Raw genomic sequence first — 18,544 nt, forward strand, 5'->3', positions numbered from 1 at the left:
TCCATTGTCCCTCACTTTTCTAGTCTTCTGCCAAGCTTCCATCCTACTGGGAAGCAGCAAAGAAATGTTAAACTTTAAAAATGTCTCAGTCTAGTGCTATTTAAACAATCTTTTTTGTTTAATACAGTCTCTTTGGAAAAGGTTAAGTCCAGGCCACAGTTCAACCTCCTAACAGCACTCTCCTCACCTTTTCCTCCCTCCTCCCAAGCTGACCCCGTGGCCTGACCCAGGGAAGGGCGGTCCCTCTGTCGGTCACCAGGGGGCGTGCCTCAACCCCAGGGCTGCCCTGTGCAGTCGTGCAGGTCGTGCGCAGAGCAACTCCACGGGCACGTGGAGCGTATATGCGGGTCTCCCGGAGTCGGGCGGGCAGCAGCCTGACCCCACTCACCTCAGCCCCGCAGCCTCAGACCACCCAGGATGCCTCAGCTTTAGGACATGCGCTGCTCTGCTTCCCCCACCCCAGCGGCTTACCTTCCCAATTCCCGACTTCTAGCCTTCCGGCTCACAATTCGGCGTCATGGCAGGAGTTAACTGAGCCCTCCCTGCATCGAAACTGCGTGTGGCGTGTGAGGCCCGCTGAAGGGGTGTAGAAATCCCCTCCCGTCACTCCCCTGGCCTCACAATGGCCTCATGCAGTAAGCAGGAGGTAAGGTTTACAGGCTGTGAATACACCTGCAAGTATCTCAGAGACAAGCCCTTTTACACAAACGTTATCATACAATTCTACGTCCGCCCTGGGCCTTCTGGAGTTTTCTCCTGTTTCACAGCTGAGGAACCTGAGGCTGAGGAAGAGAAACAGGGCCCTGAGTGAGCACAGAGACCCCGGATTCCAAGCCCGGGCGGCCACATCCCTCTGGCAGGCTGATCATTTAAGAAGGAATTTGTCTTGAAAACTGTTTTTAAGTAATTTGTTTCAGCAAAAGAATAGCGGCCTCTCTGGTTCTCTTTCTTGGGCTAAAACTGCTTCTGCGCAGTCCCCATGTCCTTTCAGGCCTGCGAATATGCAAAGAATGACAGGAAGGTCACACACCTGTGCTTGTGCTGTGGCCCGAGGGACCAGGCCCAGAAGGAGCTACGGGCCCCACTCCGAGGCAGAGAGCACTGAGTTGGGCATGGCTCGGGCCCCACGGAGGGCCCCGCGGGCGTCCCAGCCAGGTGGCCTGGCAGCCGGAGGAATGCAGGAAGAAGAGCCCAGAGGGCTGCGCGTCGGGCCCGCAGGAGCAGGGATGCCCGCGCGCTGGCCTGAGTGTCCGCTAATGCCACGCATCTAACATATGCGGGCTGGCACCCTGGGTGGCTGGTGCAGTCTCGGGCAGGGCCGACCTGACATGCAGTGAGGCTGTCGAGCGCTCCAAGGCAGCATTCACTCTGTGGGCACATGGAGCGGCGCCCCAGACGGCATGTTGGACGAGGCGCTAGGTGAGGGCAGCAGGCGCAATGGGGGAGAAGCGGGCACTGCATGCAGGCTTAGAGCTGCCAGGCGATGCCGGCACCAAGGGGACACCCGCCCTGGGGGAGAGCAGAGCCTTCCCTGGCTCCCACCCCAGCCCCTCGCCAGGGCCGGGCAGAGGAGGGGCGGAGAGTGGCGTCTGTGAGCCTGGCTTGCACTTGGTAACTTACCAGACAGAAGGACTTCGTTTAGGCAGCTGCTTGTCGCCAGAATTTCATATTATTTTTACTCTCAAGGTATTGTCTATACAGTCACCTTCTATTTATGGCAAGTGGCACTGGTCACCCATTTATGTTATTACCACAAATTTTCCCTTTTAAATAATTTCTTCAAATTAAAAATGGTAGAGTGTATTTAGAGACAAATTGGAGGTAGGTAGAAGGGTGCGCGCCCAGCAGAGGCGAGGGGAGCCACCGGGCGGTGAGCCTGGGGGCTGAGCCGGAAGAGGGCAGCCCGAGGCTGGGCTCCTGATCAGCCCGCGGGGCACGCGCTCCAGCAGGGCGCTCTGGGGACGCACAGGGCCCTGCTGCCCTGGAAACCAAGCCTGATCCAGGGGAGCATCCAGAACAAGGACTGGGTTACGACCGCCTGGGCAACGGAGCAGGTTAGACTCCGCCCCACCCCCACCCTGCCGCGGAGTCTGCAGGGCAGGACCCGCTGCTCCGACAAATAGTGGTTTTAAAACAGAACGGGGCTCGAGGAGGAGACAACCCAGGGGGCTCCTCGAGGTCCTCACTCCAACGGTCTGTGGAGGTGCACTTTGGGGACAACTGAGGACATTTGAATATGCAAATATTAATTTTCTTAGCGTGGTAATGCCCCTGTGGTTATATAAAGAAAAAATGTCTTTATCCATTAACAAATAAAAAATAAAAACAGTCTCAGGAACAAACAGAGCGAGCTTTGGGAAGTTTCTCCTGGGACGAGGAAGGGAGAAATGGAAGCTGAAGCCTGAGGTTCCCAGCCCCGTGACAGGCTTGGAGCCACGGGTCCCCCGGGGTGGCGGCACAGCCAGCCAGGCACTCACGTCCCACTCTGCGCCCATGCCTGGGGGTGGGGTTGGAGGGCTTGGAGTGGCCCCGGGTCAGCAGGCCATGCAGAGCCCTGGCTCGGGGAGCAAACTTGCCCGAGGACAGCCGGGTGTTGTCCGAAACAAGCAAAGGAGGGGCGTCCTGCATGGCAGGAGCTCAAGGGGGTTCGCCCAGTGGGAGGGAAGCCAGGCGATTGGGGCATGAAGGGGGAGGGGAGAGGTGCTTCTGGGACACCGTGAGCCGCCTGGGAGGCAGGTGCCTGGCGGGCAGTTAGACAGGGACGGAGGCCAGGGCTGTCGCCAGAGATGTGGGGCCACCGTCACTGCCGCTGAAGGCGAGGCTGGGACCGCCAAGCCCAAAGGAAAGGATGTCTGTGTCCTACTCCAGGACACTCTTCACACAGGAAAGCTCAGACTCTTAGATTTTTTTTTCAGTATGTTTAAATGTGGTAAAATACACATGACATCCAATTGCCCATCTTAACCATTTTTAAGTGCCCAGTTGAGTGGCATTAAGTACCTTCACGTTGTGCACCCATCCCCACCATCCATCTCCAGAGCCCCTCCCACCAGCTCCCAGGCTGCTTTCTGTCCCTAGGAATGTGACGGCTCCAGGGACCTCACAGAGGTGGCATCACACAGTCTGTGTCCTTCTGGGGCTGGCTCACTCCACTGAGCAGAACGTCCTCAGGGTTCATCCATGTTGTAGCCTGTGTTGGAACTTCCTTCCTTAGTTTTTAAGGATGAATAATATTTGATTGTATGTCTAGACCACATTTTGTCCATCCGTTCCTCATCTGCTGAGAGACGCTTGGGTTCCTTCCACCTCTTGGTTATTGTGCTACAATGCTGCTGTGAACATGGGTGTGCAAATACGTCTCTTCCTCCCTGCTTTCCATTCCTTTGTGTATATATCCAGAAGTGGAATTGCTGGATTACATAGTAATTCTCTCTTTAACTTTCTAAGGACCACAATAGTGGCTGCACCAATTCCACACTCCGACCAGCAGCTCACGAGGATTGCACCTGCTCTGCACCCTTGCCCACACTTGTAAGCCCAAACTCTTCTAAGACCTTGCCTCGGACTACCCCAGACAGTCTGTCCATGGGTGCTCGGAGGCTGCAGAGGAAAGAGGGATGAACTGTTGGTGGGAGTAGGTGGATGGCAGTGGATGGTGTCAGGGGGTGGGATGGTGGGTGGGTACGATGGCTGGAACAGTGATGGATCAGTAGTTTGGTGGAGGGTTGATGGGGTGGAAAAGTAGAGATGGTATCAGTCAGGCTGGTGTGACTGGGAAACTCTGGCAAGTGCATGCCCATCCCCAGCCCTGGAGGTCCTCCACCGCAGCTATCTTGTGACAAACACTTCTGGGTTAGGGACCCAGATGCTCGGTCCTCCAATCTAGGCTCAGCAGCAATGCCCCTCATGGCCAGAGATGTGGAACTGCCCCCTGTCAGCCCCAGGTGGGCCCCACCTGTCACTTGGCAGGGCTCATTAGTATTTGGATGGCCTCAGGCCAGGGCTGTCCTTCAGCCAAGGTCACATGGGAAGCAGGAGCTGTGGACACAGGACTCAGGCATTTAAAGTGCATTTCAAGTGGGCAGTCAGCAGGTAACTATGAGCCCCCTGGGAAACGACTGGATGATCATAGGGATGCCCCAGGCACCTCAGACAATCTGTCCATCCCCCCTGGTGTTCTGCACAGACACAGGCAGAGCTCGCAAACTGTACAAGACACCCTCCTCCATGCACAAGCAGTTCCCTACAATTTGCAAAATGCTGAGATGCAAATGGACTGAACCCCTCTTCCCACTAGGCATGTGATCTGTGTCTGGCCACTCAGAGACCCTCATCCTTCAGGCCAGAATGTTTGGTTCAAATAGAGACATGTGCCCTACAGTTAGCCCCTGAAATCCCCATCCAGACATGGGCTGACCAGAGCCACTGATTTTCCATTGTGTTTGCTAAACTGGCAGGACTACCACTGCTTATTGGTGACCCATAACAGCCCCATGGGAAGAGCCTGCCTGAGAGTGAACCCATACAGAAGACAGAGGGAGAAGGATTCCTCACCACTACATGGAGCCCCTGGATGCAGCCATGCCTGAAGCGAGATACACCCTTGGACTTTCCTATGGCATGAGGCAACCAGTTCACTTGGATGCTTTAAGCCATTTAGGTCAAGGTTCTGTCATTTATAATGGAAAGGACCACCCAGCAAATATGCTTGGGTATCTCTTAGAGTGCTTTTCAGCTGGACTCAGCAATGATGACTGGAAAGTCGATTTCTCAAACTAAGTAATATGACCCCATGTGAGTTGGTAGACAGTCTGAATCTGAACCCTGGCACTAGTGTCGACAGCCCCGAATCTGTGGGCGACCTCTTTTCCCCAGGTCCTCCTCTGCAGGCTGGGGCTGACAATGCTACCAGCGTGTGTTATCTGTACAGTCTGGGTTCTGCTGCAGAAACACCAGTTCCCCAAAGGCCTGTGTCTAGCGCAACTGAGCTTTGTTCTGCGCTCATGCCATGGGGCCATGGCAGGCTGGCTGGAGGAGGCTCTCCAGAATCCTCACTTCAGGAGGACTGGATGCCCAGCCCAGATGTGACCCAAGCCACTTCCACTGAGAACCTGATGATCGGAACCAGTCGTGTTGGCTTGCCCTGCTCATTTTCAGAAAAACCACACATGCCCACAAGTGACACTGTCTGAGGGCTGCTGGTTCTCCAGGAAGGGCCCAAAGGTGTGTAGGGGGTATGCAGAGGGGCCAAGGTCCCTTGGGGACATCTGCTGCTCTAGTCCAGTGGCTGCCAAATGCAAATCAGAGCCTTACCCCTCTGCCACCCAAAGACACCCCCATCAACATGCACTTTTTGGCACAACAGGCAAGACTGGTATTAATAGCTGATGGTTTTCATATTCCCGATGAGCCACAGTGCCGAGCAATCAGGAGGCGCCTGCCTCCCTGCCGCACTGTGCCCAGGGTGTAATTATGCTTGATCACCGCACACTGAGCACTGATTGCGGTTCAGAGATGATCGCACACTTTCAGGCTGGTGGGGCTGGAGGCCTCCGTGGCCTGTCGAGGGTAATTGAGGCAGAGCTGATTGTGCCGGAAAGCTGGAGGGGGCTGAGCCATGAGAACAGGCCACGTCACACCCCAAATGGGACCACATTTGCTAAATTTATTTCTGATGCGATTTCGTGGTGATTACACCAATTCCATCTTTAGTAATTGAACCTGGCGCTAAGCTCACTGCCTGCAGCCCTGGCTGTCAGGAAGGGCCTGTTTAAGAGCAAGAGGTACTGATGATGATCTATGGACCTCTTGTCTGGGCCCTTGGAATGGAACCAAGCACAGGAAGGCTGGCTGCTGCGCTGCCGGGGTACTCTGGGCGCCCCCCTCCTGATACACTGTGGCCTGCTTCTAGTCCAGCTTTGTCACCACCACGCGGCCTTGGGAACACCTGTGTGCCCCTCAGCTCCCACGTAGGGATGACCCCTGCCTCACACAGGTCTGAACCAGCTCATGCACCAGCCATGCTTGCGCAGTGGCTGAACAAGTGGTCAGTGGTCTTAGTCCCTCACTGCTGGGATCAGCCTGGAGATCAGGCACAGGGCAGGTGCCCCCTTTGGGGAGGCATTGCACGTCCCCCCCAGACACAGGCCCGCCTCATCCGAATGGTCACGTCTGAACAGCACACCCACTCTCAGGGCAGGCCTGCCCAGAGCCATATGCTGGCAGAGGCTGCACCAGCTTTTTCCCTCAGAAAAATATGTCAAATTCTCACTGGCTGGAACACGTGTCTGTATTAGAAAAGCCAACATTGCCCAAACTGGGTTCCTTGGTTGCTAGACTCCCCACAAAAGAGTGCTCCTAGCCAGGAAAGTCTGGGAAACCAGCTCCAGCTCTTTGCTCAAGGTCAGGTCTCAGGACTGTGGCCTCAGGTCACCAGAGCACCTGGGGGGCCCCGGGCTCCAGGATGGGAACCTGCGTTTTAACAAGGCTCCCAGGAAGCAACTGCTCTCAGCCTGGGGCTCACAATCCTGCTGCACAAGAACCACCTGGGAAAGGTATACTGTGTGCACCCCTGGACAACAGGACCCCGAGGGGCTCTGGCACTGATTTCCCATCTCAGCCAGAAGTTCCAAAGTACCTCTTGGTGCACAGCCCCCAGATTCCCAGCACCCGCCAGTCTAGTGACCCGTCACCAGGGTCAGTTGCCACAAGGGTGGCCAAGGATGTGCCCCTGTGGCCCCTTCTGGGGGATGCTACACTGAAAGCCGCTGGCACACGAGCCCCAAGGGCAGGAGCTGCCCAGAGCGGGGATCCACCTGCAGCCCAGGGGGCCAGCCTTATGCCCTGGCCATGAGGCGCTGCCCCCTCCCAGCAAGGAGAACCGGGAGCCAAGAGCTTTAGCAAAAATGTTTAATCTGTCCTTAATGTGTGTGTATTTACAAGTACTAAATCTGGAGAACAGTAAAATAGGAAATAGCCATTTATTTACACAATCCGGGGACCAAGCACCCTGCTGGCATGGTGCTCCTGTGGGAGACCATGGCCCAGGGGCAGCTCAGGCCGGCCGAGCGAGTGCTCTTCTTTTGGGTGGGGGCTCTGTGGCATTAAAGGACAGCTAATTGTGGGCTTTGTCTTAAAAATATCTTTCTCTCTACATACATCTATTCTAGCTTGTGTAGCACCAACGACGTGAGCCATCAGATCCGGAACTGGGGGACCAAGGGGCAGATGCTCTCAGCAAGGCGGAGCCAAGGGAGGGCATCTCCATCTCGGCCCCCCAGGCCCCTCTTCCACAGCCGCCCCGCCCCAGCTCCTCGGGCCAGGGAGAAGCAGGCAGAGCCCCAGTGGCCTCGAGTCAGGAAGCGCAGGGCAAGCTCGAGGTATATGGAGAGGCCAGGCTCCCAGATGGAGGCGTGAGCTGTCCCAGGCCCTCCTGAGATGCATGCAGGGAGGGGGAAGCAATGGGCAGCAGGTGGAAGGGGTGGCCCACGGCAGGGCCAGTGATAGCAGCAGTGTCTGGGGCAGGCCAGGTGTCCTTGCACCCCGCACTGGACCCCCAAGCCCTGGGGCTGCAAGGCGGCCTTCAGGACAATCACACCCACCCTCCTTGGGCAGAGCAGGGCCCCAATGCTGGGCTCCTGCCAGGCCCGTCCCCACCCAGGCCAGGCCAGAGCTTGGGGCGGGAGCTGCTGCAGGAGGACACTGAGGTGGCAGAGGGGTACCTGCATACAGCACCTGGAGTTGGGAATGCTGTGGGGCTAGGGGCAAGGAGAACGCAGAGCCTGAGTCCACAGCTAGCAGGAAGAAGGGGCAGGAAGCGCTGTCCTGGTCGGGGGCAGGCTGGGAATTGGCTCCATAGCTCATGTGTAAACAGATGCTGCTAAAGTGCTTGCCCCTGACCAGCTGTGCAATCTGTGGTGGGCACACACCCTGTCTGGACTCTACCCTGCCTCCTCTGTCCCCTCTGCCCTGCCCAATGACCACCCAGTGACAAGACATGGCAGCTGAGAGGGGTGAGAATGGGGCCCTACCCTCTGCAGGGGCCAGGAAGCCAAAGGAAGGGGCTTTAACTGGATTCTGAAGAGGCCAGCACAGCGGGGTGAGGAGCCCCATCCTGACCTGTGTGGAACTGGAAGAACAGGAGCTTCAATTAGAAGCCAGCATCCAGGGAAGACTTTGGGGGAAACAGGCTTGTGCCTAGGCACAGCCAGGTGGCATCACAGGGGAGGCAGGTGTATTCCCAGGGACAGGAATCCAGACTAAAGCCAAAGAAACAGCCAGGTCTCTGACCTGACCATCCTCACCTCTGGCTGCCCAGGGACGAGCCCCTGGAGGCCATGCAGGGGGAAGGCCTTCTGCAGCAGCAGGAGGCCTGAGCTCTGCTCTGTGGTCACAGGCGCCAAGGGACACCATGCCCCCCCGGTCCCAGGAGCTCTTGGATTTCACACCGCTCCCCCATGCAAGGGAACAGCCCTGACCTGACCTCCAAGGTGTGCAGTCTGGCTCACGCTGCTTAGGAGGCAGCCCATGGGCACAAGACTGGCCACAGTTAGCTGTCCCTTAAAGTCTGCGGGGATCTTTAGTACCGTCAAAAAAGTGAACTTGAAAAGAGGGGGGGCCGCTTCACAAGTGACTGATTAATTAAAAAACATAAAAAAAGGTCTAACAACCTCTAGTATTCAACACTTGCAGTTTTAAAAGATCAAGTCAGACTACACGCTAGCACAGTCATGCAAGAATCCACGGGCCCCGCACCCTAGAAGCTCTCGGGGGGCCCGCGAGAAGGTCTCTTTTTACGTCAGAACAAAAATGGAGTGACCCGCAGGTAGAGGGGCAGAGGCCTGGGGGTGCCCCACTTGGGGAAACTGGCCACTTTTTCCACGACCATTTGGTATTGCTTTCCCACTGTCTTAATTGTCTTATTCTAAATTGTAAAATTTCTCCTCCAATTAACTATACAGGACCCCACTGGGGCTGGAGACTGAGGCTTGAGCCACACACATATATATATATATGTATATATATATATATATATATATTTATGTACAGTTTTTTTTTTTAATTAAAAATTTGTTCTCTCTTGCTCACTGAGGAGAGGATGGCCACTGCTGACCTCTGGCCCTCTGGTCACTAGCTCCCAGCCAGGCCAGCAGGTATGGCCCCAGGGCCTGGCCACGGCCCTAGCTGCCCAAGCAGAGTGCAGCAGGATTTATTTGTTCCCCCTTAAAAAACCAAAAGCAGTCCCCCAGATGTCCCACTGCTCAGGAGGCCAGCAGTTGCAGAGATGCTGGACCGGAAGCTGCTGGAAGGCGATGCGGAAAGCAGGGCCACAGAGAGGGCGGGAGGAGAGTGGCCGGGCTGCCCTGCCACCTCCAGAGTTGAGAGCTCAGCCCAGGGAGGCGCCGGGAGCAGGCGCAGCAGGGGAATAAATAACGGGAACGTGCACTCCTGACCTGGAGCCCCAGGCCCCAGTGGTTCCCAGAGGCACAGCCCTGAGGACAGAAAGGGTATCACCAAGTCCTTCTGGAAGTCACTTGGGACCTGCAAGCAGAACCTTCTGGCAGCCCCTCCACAGGAGGGAGCTGGGGCCTCTCTCTGGGCTAGGTCAGCGTGGCACTCCGGCCCGGCCGCGGAGAGCACGCGGTGAATCGGACGATGGTAGTGATGGTGCAGCAGCGAGCGTGGGGGCGCCGCCCCAGACCGACTTTGGCTCCCCTTGGCTGGGCCCTGGGCCTCAGAAACTGCCCAGGAAGCCGGCGAGGGCTGTCCTCTCCCAGCTCCTTGTCCTGGCCCTGCAGGCCCTGCAGCCCCTCCCAGCAGCTCCAGCCTCACCCCCAGGTCCTCAGTGGCCCCCAGGAAGGCCCCTGCCGCACCTGGACTCCCCAGCCCTGCGATGAGCAGCTCTGGGCACGGCAGGCATGGCAGGCCCCAGCTCACCCACACCAGTAACTGGGACACCGCCGGGGAGGGGAGGGGAGGGGAGGGCCAGGAGAACGCCGGACTGCGCAGCCACCCCAGCGCACAGGCACTCGGCACAGTGGGGCGAGGCTGTCCCTGCGGACCTCCCAGCTCTGGCTGCTGGACACAGGCTGCCCCACGGGCCCTCTTGCTCAGCTCCTGCTGGGCGCCATCGCTGCTCAGCTGCTCAGGGCCATCGTGTCCACCACCTGCTCCAGCTTGCTCCGGAGCCGCTGCCGCCGAGCCTGCTCGTCCTTCTCCAGGGCCGTCAGGATCTGCAGAGGTGGGCGGGGGCATCAGCAGGCCTGGCTGGGGCCACCTGCTCACGTGGCACATGGCACACCAGGGGTGCAGGCCGGGACCCGGCTTGGCAAGGGCTCTGGAGCAGATGCCAGGTCCCAGGCCCTTCCATTCTCCTCTGAGGGCCCTGGGTTTTGAGCTTGGATCTCCAAGACGCTTGGGTGAATGCGTTCCCCCACGTCACCATTCCTACCCCTGGTCCCCAGGACACAAACCCCAAACAGGGCCCTGGTCATGGCCAGCACTTCATGCCCCCATGGTACAGTGTCCCCACTGACAGAGCATGGCCACAGCCCTGGTCCCTGCCCCCCTCAGCCCCCTCAGCACCTAGCATCAGATCACAGGTCTGTCTCAACCCCAATGGCCCGTCTCACTCAGGGAAAAGCCCCAGGCCCCTGAGGCCTGCGTGCACAGTGATGGGTCCCAGCCTCAGTCTTGCCCGCCTCCTCCTGGGGGCTTTGATTCAGCCCCGGGCCTGAGTGGCCCTATAGCCAGGCCTATGTGGCCCCGAGGCCCTGGCATGCTCTGGCTGTGCCCATTCTGCCTCTGCAGCCCTATGTGCACCATCCAGTTTGGTCTGTGAGTTGGTGCTCGCTCCCTGGGCGTCTCAAGGAACCCCAGCTCTGTGCACAGAGATGCCAGGGTGGCTTCCCAAAACCTCCCAACAGGTCAGCAGAAAAGATGAGGAAGTTGAAGGGGCTGGCGCCCTGCCCTGGAGATGCCTACCCAGGCCCATAAACCTGATAACAGCTCTTGGGGATCATCCTCTCCACCTCAGGAAGACACTACCACCTGCTTCCTAACGTGCACGGCCTTCCACGCTGACCAGAAGCATACTTCCTGACCTGCTGCAGCCCAACCCAGCCCTGCCAGGCCAGCAGAAGTCATGACAGCATTCCCTGCCCCAGTGAAGTGGCCCACTGGGTGCAGAGGGGAGAGGCTGGCAGGGCAGGGGAGGCAGCAGGGCCCCGTGCAGGGCTGAGCAGGGCAGTGTGGAGGGCCAGCACGCATGCCCACCTCGTCCTTGTACTTGGCGATATAGGAGTAGATCTCGTGCAAAGCGCTCATGCTGTTGAAGTGGCTCAGGTGCAGCCGGGACTGTTCCGCCAGGTACGCACTCATGTCCTGGTCGCTGATGGCAGGCATCTTGGCAATGTCGGCATAATACCTGCGGGCAGGCGGGGCAGGGATGTGAGCCAGGCCCTGGCCCCCGCCCGCCTGCCCACCTGCCCGCCCCTAGCCGGCCTCACCTCTCCACCCAGCTCTTGTAGCTGGGAATGTCCTTGGCGTAGAGCAGCTTGTTGGATGGTGAGTCCTTGCCCAGCTTGTGTTCGGATGTGGAGCAGGAGTCCATGAAGGTCTGCGCCACCACCGACAGGCAGGCGTCCGTGATGCTGCTCTTGTGGATGTCGAAAACAAACTGCGGGTTCTTTATCACATTCACCCAGAAGCGCAGAGGCAGGCTGTGGGGGGGTGCAGATCAGATGGGGCCTCTGCGCCCCTTCTGGATAGCAGGGGATGGGGCCAACCAGGGCCTCACAGCCCTCCTGGCTCTGCCTTCACAGTGGCCATGGATTTCCATGCACACGGGGAAAGAGCCCCAGAGGAGGTGGGGCTCTGAGTGAGTGAGGCTGTCTCTGGCCACCCAGCCCTTCCTAGAGAGCCCTCGGTCACACGTGGGCAAGATGCCCAGACCAGAGGCACTCCAGCACCCTTGGGTGCCCTTGGTGCACAGCCACGGTCCTCCCAGGCCTGCATGCTTGCTCACATCAGGGGTCACCTGAACCACCACCCCACCCAGGTGGGCCCTGCCAGCAAGACCAGGAATGGTAGAGGAGACATAGCCCCACCCACAGCCCACTCCTATACCCAACACACCACGTCTAACACAGCTGTTGGCCGGGCTACCTGACAGCCACCAGCCACTCAGGGCTGTTTAAATTTGGATTAAGTAAAATTAAATGAAGATAAAAAATTCAGATTCTTAGTTGCAGTAAACACATGTAAAATGCTCAGTAGCCACACATGACTGGCAGCCACTATGGGCAGCACAGATCTAGAACATTCCATCATCACAGGAGGTTCCCCGGATGGTGCTGAGCTATGTGACGCTGCCTACCTCTGGCACCCCGGGGAACCCCCTCAAGGGGGCCCACATGCAGCACGGGCAGAGCTGGATGGCTAGGGCTGCCTCCCAGGCTTGGATGAGCAAGTAGAGGCTGGAGTGCTGGGAGGGTGAGACCACCAGTGGACAGCACGGAGATGCACAGGACCTTCTGAGAACAGCCTCGCTAGGCTGCCCCTACTGCCCACAGCCTGCTGGGAGCAGGGCTGAGCGCCAGCCTCAGGAGGAAGTCTCCACACACCCCTCCCCCCACCCCACAGGTACCAGTTGCTCTTCCAGGTGTGGCGCACGTCTGAATCGTGTATCTGGTGCTGGTCAGCCTGCTCATCCAGGAAGTCAAACATGTATTTGATGGCCAGTGGCAGGGCTGAGCCCCGGTGTGCGGTGCTGAAGATGGTCTCAAAAAGGTCATCCACGAACTTCTGCAGCGTGCCCTGCAGGAGGCAAGGACACAGAGCTCCAGGGCCCCCACCAGGCTGGCCCTCGCCTCCCAGCTGACCCAGGCCCGCAGGACCGCAAGAGGAGTGTGAGCATGGGAGACTTGCTCCAAGCTCAGTCTTCTAAGGCCTGGACCCAGCCGTTCCCGCAACCCCACCGCCCACCCACCAGGACTGACCTTGGTGGCCAGCAGCCGCGTCAGGTAGATCTCTGAGACCATCTTGCTGCCACGGTCACCCTCCCGCTGGTCCAGGTGGTCGTGGTTCTTGACCAGGTGCCACAGCTTGGTGCCACTCTCCAGGTCAGGCGTGATCATGGGCGTGCGTGAGCGCAAGCTGTCGGGGCTGCTGGCTGTGCGCAGCATGCTCTCTGTGGGCACCGTGCACATTAGTGGGCAGGCCCTCCACACCTGGCGCCCACCCCTGGGTGGCCAAGGGCCAGGCAGCTCTCCTGAGCCTCGGTTTCCTCATCAGCAACCTGGGCTCACCAACCCCACCTCCCAGGTTGTTGGGGACACACAGTGACACTAGGGAAAAGGCATAAATGATTGTCATGTGCAGGAACATGCTGTCCAGGGAGAAGGGCAGCTCAGCCCTTGAGGGTAAGGCCAAGGTCCAAGGGACAGGCTGTGACAGGTCCTTCCCAGCCTGCTGCAGCAGAGGCATTCTGCCCGCCCAGCCCACCAGCCCCTCACCGTATCTACTGAGGGACTTGGTGAAGGTGGACGAGTTAGAGATATTGTAGGCGGATGTCTGCTTGGGCACAAGGGCCACTGAGGACCCATCCGTCACCTGCGGGCAGAGGGCCAGATGTGTGACCCACTGTCGGGGCCAGGATGACAGCCAGCCCCTCTCATTCCGTACCCAAAGGCCAGTCACCTCACCGAGCCTCAGTTTCCCCACTGGAGCACCTCCAGGGCTGTGTGAGGCCTGGGATAGTCACATACGTGACCCCTTTCCTCCTTGAGATCTGCCACCCACCCACTGCCCAGGGACCTGGATACCAGTTTTCACACTGCCCAGAGCCCCAAGCCGTGGCCAGAGAGTTGGAGGCTGGGGTCACCTGGTAGTGAGCCAGCGTGTTCAGCCTCTTCCAGTCGTTGTCAATCTTAGTGGTGACATCTTCATCCTGCAGGATGATGCGTGCCATGCGGCCCTGGCGCCACTCTGAGAGGGAGGGGAGCTCTGGAGGACAGGCCACCCTGCAGGTGCTGCCCACCGTCCCTCCAGGATCTCGGCGTTGGGGGCGGGAGGGAAGGATGGAGTGGGTGGCGGGTCACAGATGTCCTGTGGGCACCCAGTGGAGGGTGCCAGTGGAATAAGCAAGGGACTGGGGCTCCTCCCTCCCTCCCAGCAGCCAGTGTGAAGCGCCTGCCCTTGCAGCTAAGCCCTGCGCCCCTCTGCTGCCTGACCCCTGGTCTGCCCTGCCTTCCCAGGCTCTCGACCCCTCCTCAGCCTGGCACTCAAGGCCGGCACAGTGCCCCACAGCCTCTCCAGCCACATCTGCCACAGGACTCCCAGGCCCCAGGCCGCCTCCGCCTCCTCTGGGCCTCCCTGGCTTGGTGGGTGCCACCTCTGTTGGACTCTCAAGCCCAGTGCAGCCGCAGCTCCAGCGGCTCACCCCTCCTGGAGTGCCTGGGAACCCACCACCCACTTCTCCGTGGTGGGGCAGCAGCCTCTGAGCATGCCCCCTGCTCCCCACTCCTCCCCACGTCACAGCCCTTCCTGCAGACCCCTCCCCATGGCCTCCAGCACCCTCCAGACTAGGGTCCCATGCCCGGCCTGTAAGGTAGGCCCGGCCTGGACTTCCTGGCCACTCTTGGCCCCCGTGCTGCTCCTTGGCCCGTGCTGCTCCTCGGCCGGGCACGCGCAGGCCCAGTGCCCAGCCCCCGCGGCCACACTGCCCCAGGATCGGAGGGCCCCAGACTCACCCAGGTCCATGTCCGCGGCCTTGGGCCTCTGGGAGTAGGGCACGCCCTTGTACACAGCGTCCAGCAGCTTCTCCTTCACCTGCGTCACTGTATCGCAGTTCAGTCCCTTGACTGGCACCTCAGGCGCATTCTCGTTCTCGGGGTTCACACAGTTGAGGGTCTGCAGGCGGGGAGGGTGAGACGTCAGCCCTCGCGTCTGCGGGGGGCGCTGAGGACGGCGCCGGGGAGGGCAGGGCCGGGGAGGGCGGGCCCCCTCACCAGCGTCTTGTAGTCGATCTGCTGCCGGATGAGCTTGTCCTCGCTCAGGGAGTAGCGCGCCTCGCCCGTGATGGCGTCGATGGGGCCCTTCTCCATCTGCTGCTTGATGGCGCAGTAGAGCATGAAGAGCGGCTCCCCGGCGCACTCCTGCGGCAGGGGGCGCGGCAGGCTGCAGCGGGACCCCAGTGCTCTCCGCCCATACCCCAGTGTCAGCACAGTTCCCGCAAGGAGAAACGCGCAAGGCTTCCAAATCTTTTCGGGGAGGCAAGTAGAACCTCTGGTTCTGGAGCCCAATGAAGACGGTGAGACAGAACAAACAAGCTAAACAACAGGCCTGCTGCTCCCATGAACATCTGTGTGGAAATCCTCACACAGCCTTACCCAGGGGGGCCAGGAGCACATCAGTGAATATGCCGTGGCCAAGTGGGGTTCACGCCAAATACCAAGGCTGGTTGGCTCTGCCCTGAAGTCTTTCCCAGACCCGGCCTCAGAGGGACCACCACACCAGTCCCCAGCCGATGCCCCAGTGCCACCCACTAGAGCCTCACTGAAGCAGCCAGCCCCACACTTGGGACAAAGTCCAGGCTCCCAGGTCCAGGGCAGCTGCCCAGCACCAAGGGGCCCGGGAGTCCACAGCCAAGGCCCTGTCAGGCAGCTCCCAGCACTGGGCAAAGGTCTGGTCTGCCCTGCCTCTACCACTCACCCTCTGGCTCCCCACACGGCAGCATTGAAGGCCACCTCCTACTCCTACAACCAGGCCCCTCCCACCTCAGGGCCTTTGCACCTGCTGTCCCTACAGCCTGAAATCTCTCCCTCAGATCTTCAATGTGGACCAGAGCAGCCCAGATGAGTCTCAGGTAAGCCTCAGGCACCAGGTCAGGCGGGTTCGGCCTGGCTGCGTCAACCGAGTGGCCCAGGGCCAGCTGCTCCTACTTAGCCATACGGCAAGGGGCAAATAAGCACTGGGAATAGGGCAGGGCTCCGAGTAGATGCAAGTGAACTATGGCCCTGCTCAGCTCCTCCAATGGGACCTCACTGAAGATGACAGAGGATGAGGTGCCAGCTTGGTCTCGGCCCTCCTTCCTGCCCCCTCCACCAAGCCTGGCTCCTGCCTACCTCCATTTGCCACCCCTCCACGAAGTGGCACCTGCCCACCAGCCCCAAGCATAGCTCCCAGACTGCCCTGCATCCACCAGTTTCTGCCTGCAACCTCCTGCACGGGGCATGTTCAAGATGACCTGCTGCCAAGCGATACAGAGAATACACACCCAGCCCAGGTTCTCAGACCAGATTTTTTAAACTGAGCCCCACTTCTCTGGGTGCACAGAATGGGGCTCAGACAGGGATCAATTCAACCAAGATGGCTGGAACCCAGCTGGTTTGTTCTCCACACTTCACTTCTTGTCGTTCACGAGCACCTTTCAGTGAGCACGTACATACTAGCATGGTCTTCACAGAAGGACACTCTGACAGAGAATGCACAGCTCTGCACTAGTGACCAAGAGTTATGCATGAGGACACACCATTGTATGCTGGGCACTCATCACATGGCCAGGATTTGGGGATTGCTTATCATCTCCCAGGGTGGCCCTGGGGGACCAGCGCCCCCCAGTCCAACTCCCCCACCCCTCCCACAGACCTCAGGGCATCTGCTCCCTCGGCCTGGCTGACTCTTTCCCTCCCTTCACACCTTTGCTCAAACCTCTCCACCCCGTCCACGCTGCTCACCCCCCTCCACTAATACCCCACCTTTCCTCCCAGTCCTGCTTTCCCTTCTCCACGTCTCTCCCCAGCCAGGGCAGGACTCTGCTCTGGGCACCTGGGAGCCACAGTGGCCTGGGCCTCAGAAGCAGCCTGTGTGGAGGACCTCAAGCCCCACTGCTGTCCCCAAATCAGTAAGGATGCCGAGAGCTGAGGCCCATGGCTAAGGAGCAGCCTTGGTGAAATTCAAATCTGGGCCACCCTCAGCAGCCATCAGGCTCCACGGCCCATCACCTCCTCCTTCCGCAGAGTGCCCCAGGGCCACAGAGACCAGGTGGGGGCACACAGGGACTGCACACACCAGAATCCACCTGAGGCCACCACCCCCACCTTGAAAGACCACGGGCCAATCTATCACGCCTTCAGATTCCCAAGGGAACCCAGACAACCAGGTCTGGATGATCTCCCAGTTTCTCAAGTGCAGGGGACCAGTCCCACTACTTAGACCCTGAACAAAATCCACCTGGGCTCCCGTCCTCCCTCCGCCCTATTCTGAGGATGGCCACAGGTCTCCAGGACACATCTTGTAGGGAGGGGGCTTTCCCCAGCCTGAGCAGGGGCTTGTCTACACAACCACAGGGGAAGCCTAAGCAGCCACCCCCTCCCCACACTGGGACCTGCCTCCCGGCTGGCCCAGCACTGGTGCTGGACACACACAGGCCCCTACCCCAGGATCCCCATCCGTCCTTAGCCCCAGGCTGGGGGCACAGTGCAGAGACTGGGCCTGGACCCGCACTCCAGCTCAGCCGGACAGCTCCAGGAGGACCAGGGCCGAGGGGTGTGTGTCCCGGGGAGCTCAGGCTAAGATGCCACACCCCATCTGAGCCCCTCTTGGCTGAACCCCCAACCTTCCGGTCTCCCCTTTCCCTCAAAGCCATCACCTGCCCCCAGCACCCCACCTTAGACCTTCTCTCTTCCTGGGCGCCCACCTACCTTGAGGAATTTGTACAGAAGGAAGGTGAACCAGTTGGTCAGCATCTTTTCTGCCACTGACTCGGTCCTAGGGACAGAACACAGATGGGGTGACACCCCTCCTGCCGTCAGGCCCACTGCCATGCCAACCCCCAGCCCCAGCTGAAGGTCGGGCCCTGAAACCCACAGGGATCAGGCAGCTGGGGGGCTGGGACAGAGGCCCCAGCATCTGTCCCCAGAGCCAGGCCTCCAAATGGGACAACTCAGGCAGGACACCGAAAGGCCTCAAACAAGGCACACCCCAGCATGGGGTATCCATGCCCGACACGCCTGGGTCCCACTACCAACTGGGCAGAGGAGGCTGAGGCTCCCAGACTTGCAAGGGCAGCGCCTCTGGGCTGGGCACCCCACAGGCCTCTGGCATCTGCAGGCACCCGCAGGCTCACCGCCGCAGCAGCAGCTTGGGGTGGTTCTTGCTCTCTAGGTTCTTCTCGATGAGGTCAGACAGCAGCTGCTTGAGCACACCCGTGGCATACTCCATCTCACCCTGCAGGGCTGTCATCACGAGTGAGGCCACGTTGCCACGGTCGCGCATGGAGAAGCCACGCTGGGCCTCCAGAGTGCGGATGAAGGTCAGCAGGAAGTGCTTCTTGGTCAGCAGCTGCCCAAACAGTGTCAGCGACTTCTCCACATTGGCCTGCACCTGGCAGGGCGGGGGATGGTCTGGGGTGAGGGGCAGCAGGGGAAGGCCCTCTAGCTGCGGGGCTGGCCGGGCCAGGTGTACCCCTGGGGGCAGGGGACATGTCACCCGACAGGTCCCTGGGCTTCAACTGTCCTCAGTGGAATGGATGTGGCCTGGCAGC

The 18,544-nt window shown here is 59.5% G+C and overlaps 1 protein-coding gene across 1 annotated transcript in view; it reads right to left on the reverse strand.

Annotated features, from left to right (window-relative positions):
* Positions 1 to 6,895: 6,895 nt before the first annotated feature.
* The window catches only part of PLXNA1 (plexin A1), a 47,592-nt gene continuing 35,943 nt past the window's right edge, over positions 6,896 to 18,544 (reverse strand). The window contains exons 22-32 of the mRNA XM_073231155.1: positions 18,128 to 18,384; positions 17,703 to 17,769; positions 15,009 to 15,155; positions 14,751 to 14,910; positions 13,883 to 13,986; positions 13,515 to 13,611; positions 12,999 to 13,189; positions 12,647 to 12,816; positions 11,508 to 11,720; positions 11,275 to 11,425; positions 6,896 to 10,232 (exon numbers count right to left, since the gene is read on the reverse strand). Coding sequence (XP_073087256.1) covers positions 10,137 to 10,232; positions 11,275 to 11,425; positions 11,508 to 11,720; positions 12,647 to 12,816; positions 12,999 to 13,189; positions 13,515 to 13,611; positions 13,883 to 13,986; positions 14,751 to 14,910; positions 15,009 to 15,155; positions 17,703 to 17,769; positions 18,128 to 18,384 — 1,653 coding nt within the window. The 3' untranslated portion in view covers positions 6,896 to 10,136. The remainder of the gene's footprint in view (positions 10,233 to 11,274; positions 11,426 to 11,507; positions 11,721 to 12,646; positions 12,817 to 12,998; positions 13,190 to 13,514; positions 13,612 to 13,882; positions 13,987 to 14,750; positions 14,911 to 15,008; positions 15,156 to 17,702; positions 17,770 to 18,127; positions 18,385 to 18,544) is intronic.

This window comes from Manis javanica, chromosome 3 (genome assembly GCF_040802235.1).
Source record: "Manis javanica isolate MJ-LG chromosome 3, MJ_LKY, whole genome shotgun sequence".
Taxonomy (NCBI): domain Eukaryota; kingdom Metazoa; phylum Chordata; class Mammalia; order Pholidota; family Manidae; genus Manis; species Manis javanica.